The sequence below is a fragment of the Mus caroli genome, unplaced genomic scaffold, assembly GCF_978045245.1.
Source record: "Mus caroli unplaced genomic scaffold, Mus_caroli_1 scaffold_8, whole genome shotgun sequence".
Classification (NCBI taxonomy): domain Eukaryota; kingdom Metazoa; phylum Chordata; class Mammalia; order Rodentia; family Muridae; genus Mus; species Mus caroli.
In genome coordinates, this window is record NW_028227263.1 from 127,072,583 (window position 1) to 127,094,724 (window position 22,142).

Genomic DNA, 22,142 nt, shown 5'->3' on the forward strand with positions numbered 1-22,142 from the left:
GATTAAAAGCTTCTGCCATCACACCCAGCCTTTTTTTTTTTTTAGATTTATTTTATTTATTATATGTAAGTACACTGTAGCTGTCTTCAGACACTCCAGAAGAGGGCGCCAGATCTCGTTACGGATGGTTGTTAGCCACCATGTGGTTGCTGGGATTTGAACTCTGGACCTTTGGAAGAGAGAGCAGTCAGGTGCTCTTACCCACTGAGCCATCTCACCAGCCCTTTTTTTTTTTTTTTTTTTTTTTTTTTTAAGATTTATCTTATGCATATGATCATTCTGCGTGCATGTATATCCATTCACCTCGTGTGTGCCTGGTACCCATGGAAGTCAGAGGAGGGTGTTAGATCCCTTAGAACTGGAGTCCTGTCTTTTTAAATTATTACTTAATTTATTATTTATGGGTGTGGGTGGGTGGGGGTTGCACCTGTGCTGGGAATCTAACCCAGGTCCTCTGCAAGTACTTGACTGCTGATCCATCTTTTCCAGCCCCTGGGTTTATTTTTAATTTTGTGATGCTGTTAGAATCCACAAAAGGGTGTTGGAACCCTGGAGCTACAGTTACAAGCCACCTAGTGTGGGAGCTGAGAGCAATATGCACTCTTTAACTGCTGGCTCATCTCTCCAGCCACCCCTTACTGAAATTTCTGCATATGCACATACTCTTGTTTTTGTTGTTGTTTAAAAGAAACAAATTGAAATAACATGATGCATTTGGGTTGTTTTATTTTCTTTCTTTCTTTTTTTCTTTTTTTTTTTGGGGGGGGGGGTTTGGTTTTTTGAGACAGGATTTCTCTCCATAGCCCTGGCTGTCCTGGAACTCACTCTGTAGACCAGGCTGAACTCAGAAATCCGCCTGCCTCTGCCTCCCAAGTGCTGGGATTAAAGGCGTGTGCCACCACCACTCGGTGACATGATGCATTTGTATGATGCATTTGTTTGCTTTGCTGTTTTTGAAACAATGTCTCATTAATATCTCAAGTTCTCCAGTGTTAGGACTGCAGGCCTCTTCCTCCAATCCTGTCTTTTATATAAGCCACTCCCTCCTTTCCTCTGCATATTCCTTCTTTGTCTGTATCAGGTTATTTAATCAGCTGGCTGCTGAAAGGTGTGTGTTCGTCTCATGTTATTACAGGTCACACTGCAGGCTTGCATCCTTTGTCTTTCAATGAGATTTCCTTCCCACCTTCCCTTGCCTCCTAGGTAAGCCAAAGCATCCTATTAAGCTACTGTTGTTGTTGTTGTTGTTACATTTACTTAAGTATATGTGAGTGAACCTTCACGTGGGAAAGTCAGAGGACAGCTTGCAAGAATCCATTTTCTCCTTCCTTGTGGATTTTGAGTTATCAGGTTCAGTAGCAAGTTTCCTTACCAACTGAGTCATCTCACTTTTGTTTTGATACCTATATGTGTGTGTATATGTATATATATAGATTAAAAAAAAAAAAACATAGACCAAGGCAGTGGTTCTCAACCTGTAGGTCACAACCCCTTTTGGAATTGACCAACCCTTTTACAGAGATCACATATTAGATACCCTCATATCAAATATTTATGTTACAATACATAACAGTAGCAAAGTTACAGTTAGAAAGTAACAATGAAATCATGTTATGTTTTGTTATGTTTGGAGTCACCACAACATGAGGAACTGTATTAAAGGGTTGCAGCATTATGAAGGTTGAGAACCATGAAGCTAAGTGAAAGAAGGAAAGAATATGCTCTGTATTTTTTACTTACGTTAATTTAGTTGTATATGTGGATACATACCATAGTGTGTATGTGGAGGTCAGGAGACACCTTTCGGGGATCCAGTCGTCTCTTCCACCATGTGGATCCCAGAGATCAAACTCAAGTTAACAATTCATGTAGCAGGCACTTTTACCAGTAGAGCAATCTCATCAGTCCTGATACTCTACTTATTAAGTGCCATTGTGTATCCTACCATATCACCATTAGGTGAGATTATTATATATTTAGTTTTTAGTTTGTTTTGTGAACCTGTGACAATGGCAGAGACTCCTAGATAACCCAGATAAACTGAGTGTGCACCAATGGTGTCAAGCTCCCACTGACCCTCCGTAGTATTCGCTCAATGGAGCAGACTCAGTTCAGCAGAACAACCACTGGAGCTGTGTTAGAGAAGGAGGCTCTACCTGGTTGTGTTTGGTTCTGTTTCAAGCAGTGTGACAGTCTCTTCAGAAGACAGAAATGAACATATGCCAACATGTACTGAGTACAAACCAGAGCCACAGAGACTTGGAGAAGACAACAACCTTAGCTAGGCATGAGGGCACACATCTGTGATCCCAGTACTCCAAGAGAACATTGTGACAAGTTCTGGGGTAGCTTCTCAAATGCAAAACATAAATCAAATATACTTCGTTCTCCTTCATATGTACTTTTAGCTGTCATAATATTACCTCTAGATAGCCTTCCAGTACATTTTTTTAACAATTACTATAAAGAATGGTAAATCTCTATTTTTATTTTTTAATCTTTGTGTATGGGTGTTTTGCATACATGTGTATATCTGTATACCATTTGTATTCCTGGTGCCCACGGTTGCCAGAGAGAAGGGTATCAGGTCACCTGGAACTGGAATCACAGATCTTTGCAAGGTGCTGGGAATTGAATCTCTAAGTCCTCTAGAACATCCAGCACACTTAACCCTTCAGCCATCTCACCAGCCCCTTTGAATAATAAAGCTTGGTTCTGTGTTGTTTTTTTGTAGTATTGGGGGGGGGGGTATTTTGAGACATGGTCTCCATAAAATCCCTGGCTGTCCTGGAACTCATTATGTTGATCAGGTTAGCCTGGAACTCATAGGGATCCACCTGCCTCCACCTCTTGAGTGCTCAAGTTAAAGGCATGCACTACCTTTGGCGTGAGTAGTAAATCTTTAATATTGAGTCATTTCTAGCCAGTGAGATCACTCAACCAATAAAGGCACTTGCTGCCAAGGCTGACTCCCATAGTTCCACCTTCAAGACCCATGTGGTAGAAGGAGAGAGCTAACTCCTCCAAGTTTTCCTCTAAACACATATGTATTATGCCATGTACACACACATGTGCGTGTACACACAAATACAAACTTAATAAAGGTTATGAAATAACACGAGTATTTTCTAAGATTTGTCTTATCTCACTGCTGTTACTTTCTTTTTATATCAAAATCATAGCTCCTAAATTTTTATTTTAAAATGGGCTATAAAATTATTTTCAACTCAATTTCCATTCCCTTATCCCCCCTCCCCCCTCCCCGCAAACATTTTGCGTCTTCATGGCATTTCATTCTTACAGCCTTACATGGCAACTAAGAACCTGCTGTTCACTGGTTCTGTTTGGTGCTGGAGTTAAAAACTAAATAGGGTGACACATAACACCCTGAGGGACACCACCTAGGAGAATCTAAGGTCAAAAGTGTGCTTGCCTCTTCCTTTGAGATGGATTCTCATGTAGCCCAGGCTGGCCTTGAGCATGACAGGCTCTAGAGAATGATCGATCATCTGCCGCCATTTATATGGAGCCAAGGATTGGCCCTGGGGTCTCATGCATAGTAGGTGAATTCAGTACCGACTGAGTCATGTCTCCAGCCCTCCTATTACATCTTTAAGCAGTACTTTAATGTGTGATTTCCCTTTTTTCACAAAGCATCTATGCAGTCTGGGAATTGGTTTGTTTATGCAGTCTGGGAATTGGTTTGTTTAGTGTATTTTAAACATTTCATGAAGGTGTGTTCTTGTTTCTGTTTTTCAATAAGGCATTAGTTCTACATCCAGGTTGGCCTCAAACTCAGGATCCCCCAACTTGGCCTCCTAAGTGCTGAGATTACAGGCAGACTCCACCATCTCTCAGTGTGTTCTTGGCGTCTTTGTGCCATTTTCCTTGTCTCACATGTTTTTAGTTGTTATCTTACTTTTCTTTGTAAGGGTAATAAGTTTAATAGTCCATCTGAAAATGCATCCTGTTGAGTTCAAACAAGGTGTTTCCAATGCAGAGAATATCATAAGGCCAGCCTTCAATGAAGAGGTGACTGTTGAGAGCATTAGAGAGGAGCTGGTGTTGAATGTTTACCCAATGTCCAAGCACCTGCAGACCTTCCATGGTAGGAATGTCAGGAAGGAAGTAGGCATGTCTAGGTGGGTGCTTGCCTGAGAGAGAAGTTCCATTTTCTGACAGAAGGAGGGAACATCTTTTTAAGAAAGAAAGGTAGACTGGAACAAAGCAGGAGATGTACTACTGTTATCCTTTGAAGGTCAGCCTGCAGCACCTGGGGTTGCTCAGGGCTTTGCAGACTCTTTCTTAGGTTCCTTGGAGTCTTAGAAAGGTCATGCATCAGGATGCTGGGGTTTGTACTCTTATTAAAGGTCTATTAAAGATTTCCTTGAGAAAGAAATTGTTTTTTTTTTCCTCTCGCTTTCCCATCATTTCTATTGAAAAAAATAGGTTTTGAAAAGATGTTGTTGCCGGGCGGTGATGGCGCATGCCTTTAATCCCAGCACTTGGGAGGCAGAGGCAGGCAGATTTCTGAGTTTGAGGCCAGCCTGGTCTACAAAGTGAGTTCCAGGGCAGCCAGGGCTACACAGAGAAACTCTGTCTCAAAAAACAAAAACAAAAGCAAGCAAGCAAGCAAGGAAAGGTGTTGGTGTTGGTGTTTTGGAGGGGATGTTATGTGGAAGAAGTTGCTGTCCTGCTTTAGGTTGATTGACCTAGGGAATGATTCCAACAGCTGTCAACTCTTGTCAGTGAGTTCTGCTGTCTTCCTGTTCCTTCCTGAGTCTGGTCCCTGCCTCCAGCTTAGTCTCATTCTCTCCCTGACTTACTAGCATAACATCTTAGTGAGTGCTTTCTCATCTTGCCAGCTGCTTATCCACACTACTGTGTTGTCTTTGTAAAGCCAGTGGAGCCCATATCAACTTCCCGGACTGTTAGTGTTCTCCATAATCCTGGACAGAGGTGAATGCTGTTGCATACAGAGTCTAGTGTTGTCTAGCCTTGCCTCTTGATGTTTTCTTCATTCACCCCAAACTTCAGATCATGATCAGAACTGCTACCATTCCTCAAAAATCCTCCCTGGAACCCTTCTCTGGCTTGTCCTCCAAGCCAAAGCCCAACTGAACCGTCTGTCTGTCTGTGTGCCCTGCACCTTTCTCTACAGGCACTCTATGCACTGGACCCTGATTGTTTGCTTCCTCAATAGACCCTTAGTTCCTCAAGGGAAGACACTGGGTCTTCAGCATTATTTCTTTCAAGCCAAGTGCACAAGACTAGTAAATGGTTATAAATGAATGAATAGTGTAAAACCCTCAAAAGACCCCATCCCTCAAAAGCTCCATTTAGCCATGGAAATGTGGAATATGTACATAGAAAAAGAGAAGTGCATATAATACTAAGGTCCTAAACAAGCTTTCAGTATCTGAGTGGGAACAAATGCCCTATGTCTTTGGTATGGGGGTAAGGGAAGAGTGCATGTGACTTCTAGGTGCCAGCCAGCTCCTTCATCCTCAGGGTTAGGTTTGTCCTCAGGCAGTGTTCCATTTTATTTCATACAAGTTTTGTTCCTTGTTCCATCTTTGAATGCTACAACATGTTGCTGCTGTAGTGCTATCTTTGGAGTTTACTTAAGCATTTGTTGTATGGGGTCCCCAGTGTAGTGCAGAGCAAGATTAGGGGATGGCAGATTTTCAGACCCCTGCCACTTTTCATTTGGAAAACTACAGTTACATATATTTTACCTTGGGATGTTTTCAGTTAAGTGTATTGGGTGAACTTCTGGAGATCTGAACCTGAAAGTCACCATGGATATTTCATGCACTTAACAGCATGTTTATATCCTTCATCAGGTGTTTCCCCTCCAGATGCACTGTCCATATTAGCTCCTTTTCTCATTGCTGCAACAAAAGCAATTTAAGGAGGAAAAGGCTTATTTTGGCTCCCAGTTTGAAGGCATAGTGAGGAATGTAGCTGCTTTCATTGTGTCCGGGGATAACACTCAGCTTGCCTTTTCCATTTTCCTCTGTCATGGTGGTGCCATCCACGTTCACGGTGGTTCTTTGCAACCTCAGTTAAGCCTGTCTGGAAGCATCTTCACAGATGCACCCTGAGACCTGTCGTCTAGGTGATAGTAAACCCAGTCAAGCTGGCAATGAAGGTGAACCATCATACTGTCTGTCCAAAGTATTTATGACATACCTACCAAAGATCCTTGCCTTCAAAGGTGAAAGGGCATAGTGTTATATCAGTAAAGCCCCAGCAGAGGGTTCAGGGTGACTGAGCCTGTAAATTGTAGTTTGTTCTTCACAGCTCTCTGATAGGCCTAGTGGAGTCCCAATCACCTGATGTGGGCCCAAGTTACTACAGCCAGCCTCTGTGGTGCTGAGTCCCATCCCTAAGCTCCATCCTTCTAAATACATGGTGACTAAGTATACTGACAACAAGCATGGGTAGTAGGGACCAGTAGCTATTTGAGCAAAGTACCAAATTCACCCTTGGCTTTACATCTCACATCTCACCTCCGTGTAAAAGAATCAAATCGAGTATCTGTACCTCTCATCTGTCAGTGTTGGAGTTTAGGTTAGCTTCAGTTTATCTCCCCCTCAGTAGCACACTCGTGCTCTGGGTTTCACATGATCTTGAGAAATAGCTATCCAGCATTAAGGAGCACTTGAGAATGTGATGCACTATTCAGAAAAGACCAACCCAGTTCTTCCTGGAATTAATTTTTTTTTTCCAAAAAATTCCATCAAGCTGTTAAATGGAAAATAGCTGCTAAGAGTTCGGACATGCAAATATGTTCAGCTCTATAACTAACCAAGCAATCTATAGTGTCACCGTGATGGGGGACAGCAGGACAAAAGGCCAACTAATGCCTGAACTGACTCCTCCCAGCTGTTGGTGAACTCCCAGATTGCCTAATCCAGTTGGAAAAGCACTTTATTTGGACCTAGCACACAGCAGTGTCTTTGGTGAACAAAGTGCCAGTGCAGCATCTGCAGGCAACATGGCCAGAGTAGCTCTGAGCAAGTTCCTCCACTCCTCTGGGGGCCCATTTCCTTGACTGTTGCATGAGACAAAATAGCACCTATGGGTGTTCAAGGGACAGCACAGCCAGGTGCTGATTTGGAGTTCGCCTGCCAGACTCTGGGTTTCCTAATTCTTATTCTGTTCTTCCTCCCATCCCTGGGAGATGTCACTTCCACTGCATGGTAGGAAAACCAGGTCCAGAAAGAGACCAGGCCTAGGACTCAAATTCAGAGCCATTGTCTTCCTAGCATCCAATGATTGGTATTTTCAAGAAGCCAGAAGAGACACATCAGGTAGAGCCCTAGAGCCTTACAGGAAAGTGGAATTGGGCCAGATAGCATTGGAGTTTGTTCCCGGCATCCCAACCCCTCTGTGCTTGAGGGCCTGCCTCCTGCAAATGTCAGCAGCACCAACAACATGACATCATGTTTTTTTGACAACATGACATCATCCACCATGCACTTCAGTTCTGACTCTACCTTTCAGAGTTAGCAGGAAATTTCCAGAGCATTTAGAAGCTGTGTATCAGACACGGGTACCCTGCCTAGTTCTACCTTGGAGTTGGGCTTCTTCCAATCCAAGGGGACCCACAAGGAGGCTAGAGGCCATAACCTTGTGCTGAAAAGTGCACGGAGAAGGACCTGATCCTCATCAACATAGTCTTTTTCCTCATAGAGCTTTTTCCTTGAAGACTGGCTTCATCATACATTAGCTAATCTCCTATGAGCTGGGCAGTGTTAACCTCAAAGGCACACTAGTCCCTTTTTACGATAAAAAACAAAAATCCCAGAGTTCTTTGGACACTGGCTGCCCACAGCATCATTGCAGACCTTCCTTCTGTGCTGTGATTGTGTCTTGGACTAGACAGAGCTCGCTCTTAACCCAGGAAGGCTACACACCTCACTGGGTGTAACAGCTATTTGGGAGAGCATCAAGACAAGCTGCTTGAAGCCACTGGGCTTATGCTCTGGAGTTGCTTCTCATGGGACTCCTTGCCTAAGAGATGCCTCCTGGTATACTGCAGCCTAGAGTAGGTAAGTGCAAGACTGGACACAACCAGCAGACCCACTGCAAGTGATCACCTCCCAAGTACCCTTTCCATTGCTGTTAAGATGCTAGAATACAAGGTGTGTAATTTCATAAAATGTAGTTGGAGGAGTCTGTATGACTTAATATCACCTCCAGTTCTATCTAAGGTGCTTTTTTTGTACACCTTCGCATACACATCCCTTAACACCCTCCTGCTTCCTTGTAAGTGAAGCAAGCACAAGTCATTTGCATTCCAAAAAGTCCTTGCTGCCACATATCCAGGTGGTCATCTTGCCAGCTCTTTCATGATCCAGATAAGTGGAATTCATTTAGCTCGTGGCTTTGCCATGCTAAAGGATTTCCTCAGGACCAGGTGCCCTGCATGATCAGAACAGCATGCCCTGGCATGCTGCCTGAAGAGCCCAGCAGCCAAAGAGAAGTCAAGCATGTTTCACCAAGTAACCCTGCCTTCCATCCAAGACAGAAATAGTCTGGGTGTCAGCCCAAGTCCCCAGCATAGTTCCAACAGGCCATTCTGCCTAGCTGTCTTGGCTGCCCCGGCCCGCTGTGTGTTGGGAACACACAGACAGGCTGCCCTGCCCTAAGTGAACAGATAGTGGATCTTTTGCCATGAAAGAAAAGCAGGGTCATGACAATAGCCGCCTGACCTAGGAGAGTGTCTTCTTTTTGTACCTGGCTGCCTGTCCCATCTCTAGCCTAAGACCTGTTAGTTTCTGTCTATCCTTCATTCTCATCCCTCCATCTTACTGTAGTAGATCATCGCATTCCCGACTTCAGGTTTCCAGAAACCAAGGGGTCGGTGTCTTGGTGGTAGTAGTGGGATGATGCTGGCAGGTGTTGCCATCCTACGTTCCTGAGTGCACCACTCTTAAAAGCAAGGCTCAATGCTGATATTCTTGTGGGCAATATAGGCAAAACAGCCCCAACATGGAGTTCCTGTAGTCTCCCCATTTTTCAGATACAGATCTGAGGTGAGGCTATGGGCAATTGGGAGGGCAGGCAGGTCACTCAGCATCACTGATCAAAACCAAGAAACCTTGTCTGCAACAAGCCCTGGTCTACCCTTTGGAGCCGGTTATTTAAAAAATGTCTTAAGACCCACATAGGTTAACTAGGAAGGGTGAGTGTATCCAAGAGGCCATGAACTTGGCTAAGCCCTGAAAGCACTGCCACCTGTTGTGGGATATCTCAGACACAAAGAAGAATGCACACTATGGAAACAGCTAGACAAGGACTAATATCCCAGCAGTGAGCACCTACTAGTGCTGCATTAAGGTAATAGCTATTCTAAACACAGGATCAAACACAAACCACCCTGCTAAGATAGGGCCTGAACCTTCATTACCCAGAGAATGGGATTCAGCACATTGACCCTCAGCACCCTGTACCATGTTTGGTAAAGTGATGGCATTTGCATTCTGCAAAAGTTGCAGCCGTGGCAGACTGTGAGCATGTGTCCTGAAGGAAAAGCTACTGTGGTGCCCAGATACATCATAGATTATGTGAATGGGTTATGCCATGCCTTCTGAAGCCTCTGGGAAAGTCCACTGGATTGCTTGCTGACCATCCTGTCTGGGTAGAGTGTTATAACATGCTAACAGTACCAGTTACCTTTTTTTAAAAAAAAAAAAAAAAAAAAAGCTAAAGTGCTGATTTTTTTACAACCAAATATAGAAAGTAAAAGCATAAGCAGCTCCAGGTTTGCCTTGGAAGAAGTATTGATTCACTGCTAAAAGGGAAATCAGAAGAACAGAGTGGTGGTTACACAGAAACAGTGGTGCAGCCTGCTGCCCTTACAGAAGGACTTTTGGTCCAAAAGTCTGCCAGTGTGAAGAGAAAAGCTCATTTGAATATTAAAATTTTCTCAGAAAGCTGGGCTTGGTGGCACATGCCCTTAATTTCAGCACTCAGGAAGCAGAGGTATGTGGATCTCTGTGAGTTCTATGCTAGCCAAGGCTATATAGAAAAAAACATGTCTCTGGGATTGGGAAAAATGACCAAGAGCCAGTTCTCCTCCTCAGTTTTCAGGCTCCTGTGAAACATTGTGCCCCCAGCCTCTCCAGGGATCTGGATGGTTGAAGAGTAAAAATGAGCCATTCATAGTGAGACTAGTTCTGACCAATACTAAAGGCTCTGCAAAGTAACTTGCCTGTCATGTGCACACTTAGTAAGCTCATGTCACACTTGGTCATAGCCAAGAGGACAAAAAACAATAGTAAATTCTCTAAGAAGTGGATCTGGCTTTTGTCTGTTTTGGAGGGTGAGCAGTGGTTGAGACCGGGTCTCACTATGTAGATTACCATACCCAGTTTGTTTGCCCACTCCTTCTCTCCTCCCTCCCCGCCCTCCCTCCTTTCCTTCCTTCCTTCCTTTTTTATTTTTTTATTTTTATTTTTTTATCAATATCATATATGACCATGGTTAAAAATTCAGTAACAGCTAAGGGCTTGTTTACATAGAAAAAGCAATGGTGGGTGGCCAGAAATGCTTAAATGGTGGTTTGGAGTAAGCATTTTTTTTTTTTCTAGATGACCTAGATTTGTTTCCAGCACCCACATTAGTAGCTTAGACCTGTTCATAACTAGAGCTCCAGGGGATCCAACACCTGGCCTCAGGTCACCTACACTCAAGTGCATATATACAATTTAATAATTTTTTTAGAGCAGTCACAAAATTTCTCGACAACATATCTGCCTAAAAGCATCTTTTTGTTTTGTGTGTATTGTATGAGTTTTATTGATACTCAAGAAATTTAGGTAGAAGAGAGACCTAAATTTAGGTAGTACAGAGGCCACTTTCTAGAGCCACATTTGAAAATGTATTGTTCCTCTCCAAAGCAAACCAGAATGCTGTAGCCTGTTTTGTACAAGCTCCCTCCCTCCCCCTTTTTAAGATTTATTTATTTTACGCATGTGAGTACACTGTTGTTGTCTTCAGCCACACCAGAAGAGAGCATCAGATCCCATTACAAATGGTTGTGAGCCACCATGTGGTTCCTGGGAATTGAACTCAGGACCTCTGGAAGAGTAGTCAGTGCTCTTAACCACTGAGCCATCTCTCCAGCCCCCTCCCCTGCTCTTAATGCTGGCTTCATTTAAAAAAAAAAAAAACAAAAAAAACAACAACAAAAAAAAAAAACAACTGCAGAGTGTTAGTAAAATACCCAATCAAAAATGGTAAAACCTAGCGGGCTCAATGAAGATCATGTCTATGGAAGCTCTCCCTCTACCTTTCATGTGCACTTTGTCTATTAACTTCAGCATTCTTATCGCCACAGTAGAACTGAAGGCAGCCTGCCTTATGGAGCTACTGTGAAGGCTCCTCTACAGAAGCATAGCCAGCACTGTACACCTGGGCCTCATTCTGAGCACACAGCTCATTATCATGATATTGTTGGGTACCACCTCCCTGGGCCAGATACTAATCTTAAACAGCATCCCATACAGATGGTTATCCACTAACAAGAAAAATAAAAAGTTCTGGACCATTCTTTAAATGACATCCATGGCTATTAATAGTTATTTTATGTATTGAGAGAATATTTGCCATCCTGTAATTTCTATTCTTAGTCATGCTCTGCTCCCTAGAGCCATTGAAACAAGACGATTCTAGATGACAGTTGTTCAGATATTTGAAATAGTGACATTGACTACTCTCTTTTCTTTTTTTCTTGTGTGTGTGTGTGTGTGTGTGTGTGTGTGTGTGTGTGTGTGTGTACTTGCCTATGCAGAGACCAGAGGTTAATAATCAGGCATCTTTCTCTCATTGGCTGTTCTTACTTTTTAAGACCAGATCTCACTGAATCTGAAACTTGTTGTTATAGCTAGATTGGCTATGCAGGTCCACCTCTCTCCAGCCCCCAGAGAAGATCATTTGAAACCAGAAGGGCTATTTAAAAGATGGAAGGCTGCTTGTTGAAGTATACTTTAATAAAGAAGGGTTCTTTGGAGACTTAGTGGTAGGCAGGGTGCCTCAATCTCTGGTAAATTGACATAGTGCATATCAGCCACTACTAGTAAGTCTGCTGGCAGGTGTGAACTAGTCACCCTAGAATTCTCTTTCTGTGTTTGTGATGACCCTGGCATGCCCTACTGGATTCTGGTGTATCTATGTGGGACTCTGCTTGAGCCCCCAGCCTATTCTCTGTATGATCTCAGGCCCAAGTCAAATGGTTTTGCTCTACTATACAGTATCCTGGTCTCCACCCATTTGCCAGCCCACTGGTCACTTTTAGCCGTCATGATAGGCACAGTCAGCTCTTGGTGCTGTTTGTTTTTAATTGATTGTAAGTGGTAGTTGTAATAAATTGTGCTTGCTAGGCTAATGATACCTTTCCTAAATTATGCCATGGTGTTGGGTACAACAGCAACAGGATTGCTATTTTAAAATGAGGTTTGGTAAAACAAACAGGCAGTCCGCTTACAGGAAATGCTGAGCTGATGATTAATTGATGTTCTGGAGCTGGCCCTTGCTCTCAGATGTACTGTTCCTGTGATGATCCTGTAGTGAGGCTACAGCCCACACCCTACTTCATTTCCAGATAGAAGACGTGTAGTTTCTTTTCTGCCGCCTTGTGCAGAGGGTAGAGATGCCTGGCTTAAGCTGTCTGTTGGCTCTTTCACAGTATCAGGAATGCCTTTCCATTCTGGGACACAGTACTTCATCATATTGCCATGTTAAAGAGGCTGATACTTAGGGACATGAAAGAGAGCTTAGAACATGGTTTCAGATTAGTTTATGAAAACTGGAAGCTGCTGATACATACCCGTGGCTTGTTCACATATGTCCAGTTCCTGCTAAATTAGGTAGAAAGTTTAAATGTGTCTAAGATCATTTTCTTAAGTCATTGAGGAATGAGACCATGGTGAAATTATTAAAGCCAGTGTAATGACACTTGCCTGTAATCCTGATGAGGGGGAAGTAGAAAAATCACCATGAAGTCAGGGCCAGCGTGGGCTACATAACAAGACCGATGTCATCTTTGAGGAGGCCATTGTTGTCATCATTATTGGCATTATTGTATTGAAAAAGCCGGAGATGTAGCTCTCAATTGGTCGGGATTTACCTAGCACTCAGGAGAAACAGAGTCAAGGCAAGGAGCAATGAGTAGGTCGTTGGCAACAGTAGAAAAAACAGTATCTCCAAAGTTACATGGGGAACTAGAGAGATGGCTCAGCAGTTAAGAGCACTGCAAGCCGGGCGTGGTGGCGCACGCCTTTAATCCCAGCACTTGGGAGGCAGAGGCAGGCGGATTTCTGAGTTCGAGGCCAGCCTGGTCTACAAAGTGAGTTCCAGGACAGCCAGGGCTATACAGAGAAACCCTGTCTCAAAAAAAAAAAGAGCACTGCAGCTTTTGCAAGAAGACTTGCATTTGGTTCCAAGCAGCCATATGGTGCCTCACAACTGTTTATAGTATGGTTATAGGGGCTCCAACACCCTCTTCTGGCCTTACATACATGCATGCAAACAAAGCACGCAAACACATGATGTGAATACATTTTTAAAAAATTTTAAAAACATGCCAGGTGTGGTGGTGCACACCTTTAATCCCAGAATTCAGGAGACAGATGCATGTGGATCTGGATCAGTCAGGGCTACAGAAAAACTTTGTCTCAAAAAAAAAAAAAAAAGAACCCAAGTTTGATTCTGAGCACTCACATCCTATGGCTCACAACCGCCTGAAACTCCCAACCTCAGGTTCAGAAGACCTGATGCCTCTGGCCTGGGAGGGCAGCTATACTCTCATGCACAGCATACACACAGACATACAAATTTTTGTTTAGTTTTTTGTTTTGAGACAGGGTCACTATGTAGCCCTAGCTGGGCTCACTATATAGACCAGGCCTCAAACTCAAAAATCCACCTGCCTCTGCCTTCCAGTAGTAGTTGGGGTTAAAGATGTGTGTCCCTGACCTGGTTCCTACACATCATTTAAATTTTAAATTAAGGTAGTTTTTTGGTGGGTGGGTATGGGTATGTGGGTTTATTTTTTCCAAGACAGGGTTTCTTTGTGTAGCCCTGACTGTCTCTGGAACTTACTCTGCAGACAAAGCTGGCCTTAAATCCAGAGATCTGTCTGTCTGTCTCTGCTTCTCAAGTGAGTGCTGGAATTAAAGGTATGCGCCAGTACCACCTAGAAGATTTAAGTTTGGGGTTTTGTTTTGTTTAAAGAAAAACAAAACAGACCATCCATTTTCCTGAGGAGACTGCACCTGGACCCCAGTTGGTACATGAGCTTGGAGCAGCATTAAGTCCAATTTGATAGCTGCCAGGGCAGAGCTGTGCCGCCAAATAAACACTCAAGACTACCCTGCCCACTGTCCATGTGGAAGAATAAACATCATCATGTTTCACTGACTCACAAGTGAATGGATGAGGGGGTACACTGGGACCCCAGCAGGCAGAGGATAGCATGGCCAGAGGCATGATGGCTCCTCTTTGGCCAGGTGCTCCTGTTGAGTTTGGTGCTTTTTAATTCTATAGGGTCACAGGTCTCTATGGGCATTAAGCTTTTTAGAAGGGGAGCTGGTGACTTCTGATACATATTTGTCATTAGTCCAGGGTTCTAGAACACATAAGCCTGTGGGACCGTGGGTGTAGGAGAAATGGGAGAGAACCTGTGTCCCGCCAGAGTTCCGGTGCTCTGGACGTGCTTTCCATGGGCCCTGGGTGGGTGTCTGGCTGAGGGAAGCCACGGAATCCCAGCTCAGCGGGGGGTGGGGATGGGGGACAGGGGACAGTCCTAGGGCATCCCACCCTGGATACCTCGAAAGAGCTGGGCCCTGGGCAGCTCGGGCAGCTCCAGGCCGAAGGGAGGAAAAGGCAGGGGGAGAGGGTGCTTGATGGTTCCCACACACGTGTGAGAGTCCTTGGTCCGTGGCTGCAGCATAGGAAGGCCTTCTGGCGGGAGGTTAGAGGTGGCTTGTTAGGAGAAAGCCTATCCCATCATTCAAGCACGGCAGGCCTTGATAAGCAGAGACAGTCTATGGTTTTAGAGCTTTATTGTAGAAAGGCAGGGAGAAGGAGGAAAGGTAGAAGGAAAGAGAGAGAGGCCGGCCATGGCCACGTGGAGAGAGGGGAGAAGGGAGAGAGAGAGAAGGAGGGCTAGAGAGTAAGAAAGGTGAGGCCTAAAGAGAGCAAGGAAGGGCCAAGCAGCCCCTCTTATAGTGGGCTGGGCTATCTTGCAGTTGCCAGGTAACTGTGGGGGTGGAGTCTAGCCAGAATGCCAGAAGCTTGGGACTTTGTCTGTATGACTAGTCGATAGTCATAGAATTATGGAGTTGGAGACTCTGTGGTGTCAGGCACCTGGCTCTGGGGACGTGGCTCGATTTTCTGTCTCATGTAGAGTTCTGTACTGGGTCACCAGAGCAAGCCCCATTCAACCAAAATAGGCTGTCTTTCACAGTCCCACATAGACCAAGGGGTTTTAGTCACCCAATGGCCTCTCCAGAGGCAGCAGTGAATGCTGACAAGTGTTGAAGTGCCTGGCTCTCAGAAGTGCCTGATGTCTGGGACGTGCAGTCTCTCCCCCACAACCTCTATTCCCCTCGAATCCTCAGTACCTTTCTGCTAACTAACTAGCACTGCTAACTAGACTAGATCATGGTCTTCAGAAGGGAGGGATATTGTTTCTTTGACAGCAGAACCCATCTCAGTTTTCACAGTGTTGTCGCAGTGCTAGATTAGATGTGTACTCATGATAGCAGTAGACTTCTTTCCTTGGCAGCTGGAAAATGGACTCTACAGTTAGCTCCAAGGAAAGCCTTTCTAAGTGGAAAAACGGAAATTATCCTGGGGTTTTGTTTTAATATTTACTTTTTGTATGTATGTATGAGTGGTATCTGCATGTATGGTATCAGACCCCCCTGGAACAGAGTCAGTGACGGTCACCATGTGGAGGCTGGAAGCCAGACCCAAGTCCTTTATAAAAGCAGCAACTATTCTTAACTGTTTAGCCATTGCTCCAGCTCTTACATTATGTTTTTGTGATTTGATTTTTTTTTATGATTAGTCTTGAAAAAAATGCTTATGGTTAATTTTGTTCTTGTTTGGTTTGGTTTGGGTTTCTGGCAGGGTCTTACTGTGTAGCCCTAGCTGACCTGGAACTCATTGTATAGACCAGATTGGCCTTGAGCTTACAGAGATCCACCTGTCTTCTGCTCCTTGAGTGTTGGGATTAAAGGTTTATTACATGGTGCCCAGCAAAAATTTTTAAATTTTTAATTAGCATGCTTCAGAAAAAGTAATAAAGAGGGGCTAGAGGGATGGCTTAGCAGTTAGCACTAGAGGACAACCTAGGTTCAGTTTCCCTTTGCATAAACACATGTAGGGAAAATACCAATGCACGTAAAATTAAAATCCACTTAAAAAGAAGCAAGTAATAAAGAGCCAGGCATGTGGTGCATGTCTTATTCCTAGCACTCAGGAGTCAAAGGTCAAGCAAGTCTCAATGAGTTGGAAACCAGACAAGACTACATATCAATACCTTGTCTCAAAACAAAGAAATAATTTCAATAAAACAAGAAGTCAGGCTAGTGTAGTACTGAGATAACTGGATTTCTGTTTTGTTATGTTGTGTCTTTTGAGTCATAGTTTCTCTGTGTAGCCCTGGCTGTTTTGGAACTCACTGTGTAGACCAAGCTGGCCTCGAACTCAGAGATCTGCCTGATGGATGATCCTGAATGCTGGGATTAAAGGCATGTGCCACCACCACCTGGCAGTAATTGGATTTCTTGAGCCCAGGGATTCAAGGGCAACCTGGCAATAAGGCAAGACAAAGTATCAAAAAAAAAAAAAAAAAAAAAGATTTTTTTTTTTTTTAACACTCTATCCATACAGTGTTGTTCTTAATTCACGGCTTTACTTAAAAAAAAAAAAAAAAAAAAAAAGCTCATACCATGTTCAGGGTCCTTGATGTCCTGCAAATAGCAGTGGATCCTTACAGCAGGAACCCAAATTAGTGGCACCTGCCTTGGCTTTCAAATGAAACAGTACATCTATAGAAGAAAAAGTAATGATATCTGCATCATAAATCTGAAGGGGACCTGGGAGAATCTCTGATGTGAGCATCATCTTTAAGAACAGTGGCCTCTTTGCTCCTAGGGCCTTGATTTACCAGATCTAAGCAGCCTTCAGAAAGCCTCATCTTCTGGTGGTTACAGATCCCAGGGCTAACTACCAACCCCTAAGGTGTCTACCATCTTCCTGCCATTGCTCTGTGTGACACAGATTTTCCTCTGTGCTGTGTGGACATTGCCATTCTATGCAACAAGGGAGCTCAATCAGTGACTCTGATGTGGTTGCTAGCCCAGGAAGTTCTGCACATGTATGGCACTACCTCCCATAAGCACCCACGGGACATCATGCCTGATCTCTACCTTAAGAGATCTTGAAGAAACTGCAAAAGAAGAACAAGCACAGTGAAAAGGCTATGACCAGGGAGAAATGACAGAGCGAATGGACCGCACTGGCTCCTCAGCTCACTGCTGCTCAGTCAGAGGTGGCATACTGATCTAACACTGTACAGGTGCCTCTGTCTGTGCCTGTCCAGTAATTCCAACCATTGAAGACTGGTCTGCAACTCCTATGGCTCAGGCCAGTGAATGGGTTGGAGCCACCACTGAGCTGTTCTGCAAACACTTGAGCAAAAGAAAGGAAGATGGGTGGGAAGTAAATGTTTTCTTTTTTAAAAAAAGTAATGGCAGAGGGGTGGAGGAAACAAACATTTGTTAATATCTAGAGACCTCTTTAAAGTACAAAATGAGAATCACTACAGAGGGAAATCAGCAGTATTAGTGAGAAATAGACCTAAGCCGGGGCTTGGGGTATTCTGTGGTAAAGCATTTGCTGGGCCAATTCCTCCCTAGCACTGCTATAACACAAAAAGCTACTTAAGGCTTTCTACCTGTGAAAGACTGGGAGAACCTAAACAAGGGTGAAACTGTTTCTAGAGTCATTGTGTATGCTGGGATCTTTAGAAACATGGTGTGTGACGTGTGCTTTGGCTTTTCTGTTACTGAAGATCAAACCAAGGCAGGTGGCCTACCATTGAACTGTACTGAGAGCTCAGTCAGCTCCTAAGGGCTGTGTTATAAAAACATGAACACACTGAATAATAGAGAAAAATGTCATGGGATGCTCCATATGTGGAAGAAGGGACAGTGTGTCAATTCTTCGTTTATTTGGGGTCAAGAAAAGCTTATTGAGTGTCCAGCAAGGGAATAGCTGAGGTGAGGCACACTGGGCCTTTCTTTCTGCTTTCTGTGCCTCTGGTACTGGAATGGAGATTCTGCTCGTAGCCAGCAAGTACTATATATAGCACTGAACCACATTTCTAGCCCTTTATCTTCCTTTTGATTTTTGTGTGTGTTTGATTTTTACTTATTTTGTTGCTGGTAGAGGTGAGTGTTACTTCTCCTTCCCTGGGTTCCAGAGATTAAGCTCAGGCTATCAACCTTGTCAGTGCCTTTGTCTGCTGAGCTGTCTCACCAAGCTCGTATTTGGCCTTCTGAGACATGGTCTCTCTCTGTCACCCTTGTAAACCTGGGAACTCATCGTGTTGCCCCAACTGGACTTATTATGACACCTGCTTCCTACCTTCTAGAATTACAGGTGTGCACCACCATGCCTGACTTTTTATTTTTAATTGGAAAACACTCAGGCTGGAGAGACAGGTCAGAGGGCCTGAGATTTGGTAGCTCACAACTCCCTGTAACTCCAGCTTCAGGATATCCTTTGCCCTTTTCAGTATGCTGTAGCCACTTCACTCATGTAGCATACATACACATATATAAAACCAAAATCAGTCTTTTGTTATTTTTTTTTAGAAAAGGGTAAAGGCTGGAGAGATGACTCAGCAGCTAAGAGCTCTTCCAGGCCGGGCGGTGGTGGCACACGCCTTTGATCCTAGCACTTGGGAAGCAGAGACAGGCAGATTTCTGAGTTCGAGGCCAGCCTGGTCTGCAGAGTGAGTTCCAGAACAGCCAGGGCTACACAGAAAAACCCTGTCTCGAGAAACAAGGGGAAAAAAAGCTCTTCTAGAGGACCCAGGTCGATTTTTCCAGCACCGTTGTGTGGCCTTCATTGGCACCAGGCCTTTTTTATGGTAATACTCAAGACTGTACATTAAAATGTGGTTAATCTTGACAGGATATAGTAATGCATGCCTTTAATTCTAGCACTCCAGAAATGGGGAGAAATAGATCTCTGAATTTGAGGCCACCCTGGTCTGCATATCAAGTTCCAACATTGCTAAGCCAAATAAATGTTGTAGAGACTGGAAGATCAGATGTTCAAAGCCAGACTAAACTACATAATACCTTATCTTTGAAGTAAAGGAAGGTGGGACCCAGTAGTGTGATACTTTTAAGTAAAAAGACAAGGAGCTGAAGCATCAAACAAAGTACTGTTAGCCCTGCTCTTCCCTCATGGTGGGAACCTTGTGGACTCTGCAAACAGCCCCTGTCCCCATACACAGACCCTCCCCCTGCTCTCCAGCGCTGGGTCATAGGACCTGCTTATTCTTTGTCCACAGGACTGAGCACTGAAGGCATCTACCGGGTCAGTGGGAACAAGTCAGAAATGGAAAGTTTGCAAAGACAGTTTGATCAAGGTAAGCCATCAAACCTGAGCCGGGCCTGGGGTACTCGCCTCGCTCCCAACTGTTGCCTGCCACTATTATAGGTTTCCCTAGCCTTGTCTCACTTCTCTGAAAGAACCCCTGACCTGGGAAGCATTTGAATTAATGATCAGGCCAGAAGTATCTACATCTCTACATCTCAAAATGGCCCTGTAGGAGAGAAAGTGGGGGAACATTTCCAGATACCTGAGACACTAAGCTGCAGCTCCCACTTCCAAGCTGAACTCTTGGGCTGCCCTGTTCCTATGTTAATCTATGACAGTCTCCAAGCTAGTGACTCAGCTCTTTTTTTTTTTTTTTTTTTTTTGGTTTTTCGAGACAGGGTTTCTCTGTGTAGCCCTGGCTGTCCTGGCACTCACTTTGTAGACCAGGCTGGCCTCGAACTCAGAAATCCGCCTGCCTCTGCCTCCCGAGTGCTGGGACTAAAGGCGTGCACCACCACGCCCGGCGACTCAGCTCTTAATGTGAGAAATGTCCACAGTAGATGCCAGGCCATGTCACCAGTGTCAGGGCAGAACAGTGAAGTACTCTTAACTATCGTTAGCCAGAGAGTAGAGAAGCAGAGAGAACAGGGAACAACTTCTGGAGCAGCCAACACCTGCTGTCATGGGCCAGCTGACAGTGCCACCTTGTAATCATGAACCACTGTTGAAACGTCAAGAATATGTCCTGGTAAAACACATCTTCCTTATGCACATGTCAGATAATATACTTACTAAGCCAAGATGTCACCAGGTAGAGTTATCTTAGAATTATCTGACAGGTACGTATAAAAATCTGAATCGCTGGTAATCCAGAGAGGAGAACTTCATGCCCATCTGTAGACAAGTCTTACAGAATCAATCATGCAGTGAGGCCTAGAGAAAGAAGGGAAATGAGAAGGGTCAGTGGAGCGGTGGGCTGAAAGAAAATGAGGATTCTTCCTCCTTCCATCAGGATCTGGATGAAGATATGACTGTGGTTGGCAGGAATAGAAGTAAGGGAATAGCTGAAGCTCATCAGATCCCAGTTGAAGGGCAGGTGGCCTAGGCAACTATGATCCCCAGTCATTCTTCTCCTTCCCACAGGCCAGAGGTGACCTGTCAAGCCATGTGTGTGAACCTAGGTTGCCAGCTCTTCTACACTCCATGCTAATCCCAAGCCCCTGCCCTGGGCAACATATATAAGCCTTTTCTAGGAGCTTTCTTTGGCTTCTGCTAACTTAGATGGGTCTGGCCTTACTTGGTTGGCTTTCTTTCAGACCACAATCTGGACCTGGCAGAGAAAGACTTCACTGTGAACACTGTGGCAGGGGCCATGAAGAGTTTTTTCTCAGAGCTACCAGACCCACTGGTACCATACAGCATGCAGATTGACTTGGTGGAAGCTCACAGTAAGTACAGACAGCCTAAGAGAGGCTCCAGGTGGCCTTCCCCTTTTTTTTTTTTTTTAATTAGATTTTTTTTTAATTTACATTTCAAATGTTATCCCCTCCCCACCACCAACAACAATCTACCCACTCCTGCTTCCTGGCCCTGGCATTCCCTTACACTGGGGCATAGAGCCTTCACAGGACCAAGGGCCTCTTTCCTCCCATTGATGACCAACAAGGCCATCCTCTGCTACATATGCAGCTGGAGCCATGAGTCCTACCATGTGTACTTTGGTTGGTAGTTTAGTACCTGGGAGCTCTGGGGTTACTGGTTAGTTCATATTGTTGTTCTCCTATGGGGCTGCAAACCCCTTCAGCTCCTTGAGTCCTTTCTCCAGCTCCTCCATTGGGGACCCTGTGCTCAGTCCAATGGATGGCTGAGAGCATCCACCTCTGTATTTGTCAGACACTGGCAGAGCCCCTCAGGAAACAGCTATAACCAGCAAGTACTTGTTGGCATCCACAATAGTGTCTGGGTTTGGTAACTGTGTATGGGATGGATCCCCAGGTGGGGCAGTCTCTGGATGGTCATACCTTCAGTCTCTGCTCCACACTTTGTCTCTATAACTCCTTCCATGGGTAATTTGTTTCCCCTTTTAGAAGGAAAGAAGTAGCCACACTTGGCTGTTCCTCCTTCTTGAGTTTCATGTGGTTTGTGAATTGTATCTTAGGTATTCCGAGCTTTTGGGCTAATATCAACTTATCAGTGAGTGAATATCATGTGTGTTCTTTGCGATTGGGTTACCTCATTCAGGATGATATTTTCTAGTTCCATCCATTTGCCTGAGAATTTCATTAAGTCATTGGGTTTTTTTTTGTTTATTTTTTGTTGTTGTTGTTTGAGACAGAGTTTCTCTGTATAGCCCTGGCTGTCCTGGAACTCACTTTGTAGACCAGGCTGGCCTTGAACTCAGAAATCCGCTTGCCTCTGCCTTCCAAGTACTGGGATTAAAGGCGTTCACCACCACCACCTGGCTAAGTCATTGTTTTTAATAGTTGTGTAATACTCCATTGTGT

At 44.4% G+C, this 22,142-nt stretch overlaps 1 protein-coding gene across 1 annotated transcript in view; it reads left to right on the plus strand.

The window, feature by feature from the left end:
- Arhgap35 (Rho GTPase activating protein 35) overlaps positions 1–22,142 on the plus strand; it is a 119,268-nt gene that overhangs the window by 81,952 nt on the left and 15,174 nt on the right. The window contains exons 4-5 of the mRNA XM_021166185.3: positions 19,610–19,687; positions 20,955–21,086. Of these exons, the coding sequence (XP_021021844.1) occupies positions 19,610–19,687; positions 20,955–21,086 (210 nt within the window). The remainder of the gene's footprint in view (positions 1–19,609; positions 19,688–20,954; positions 21,087–22,142) is intronic.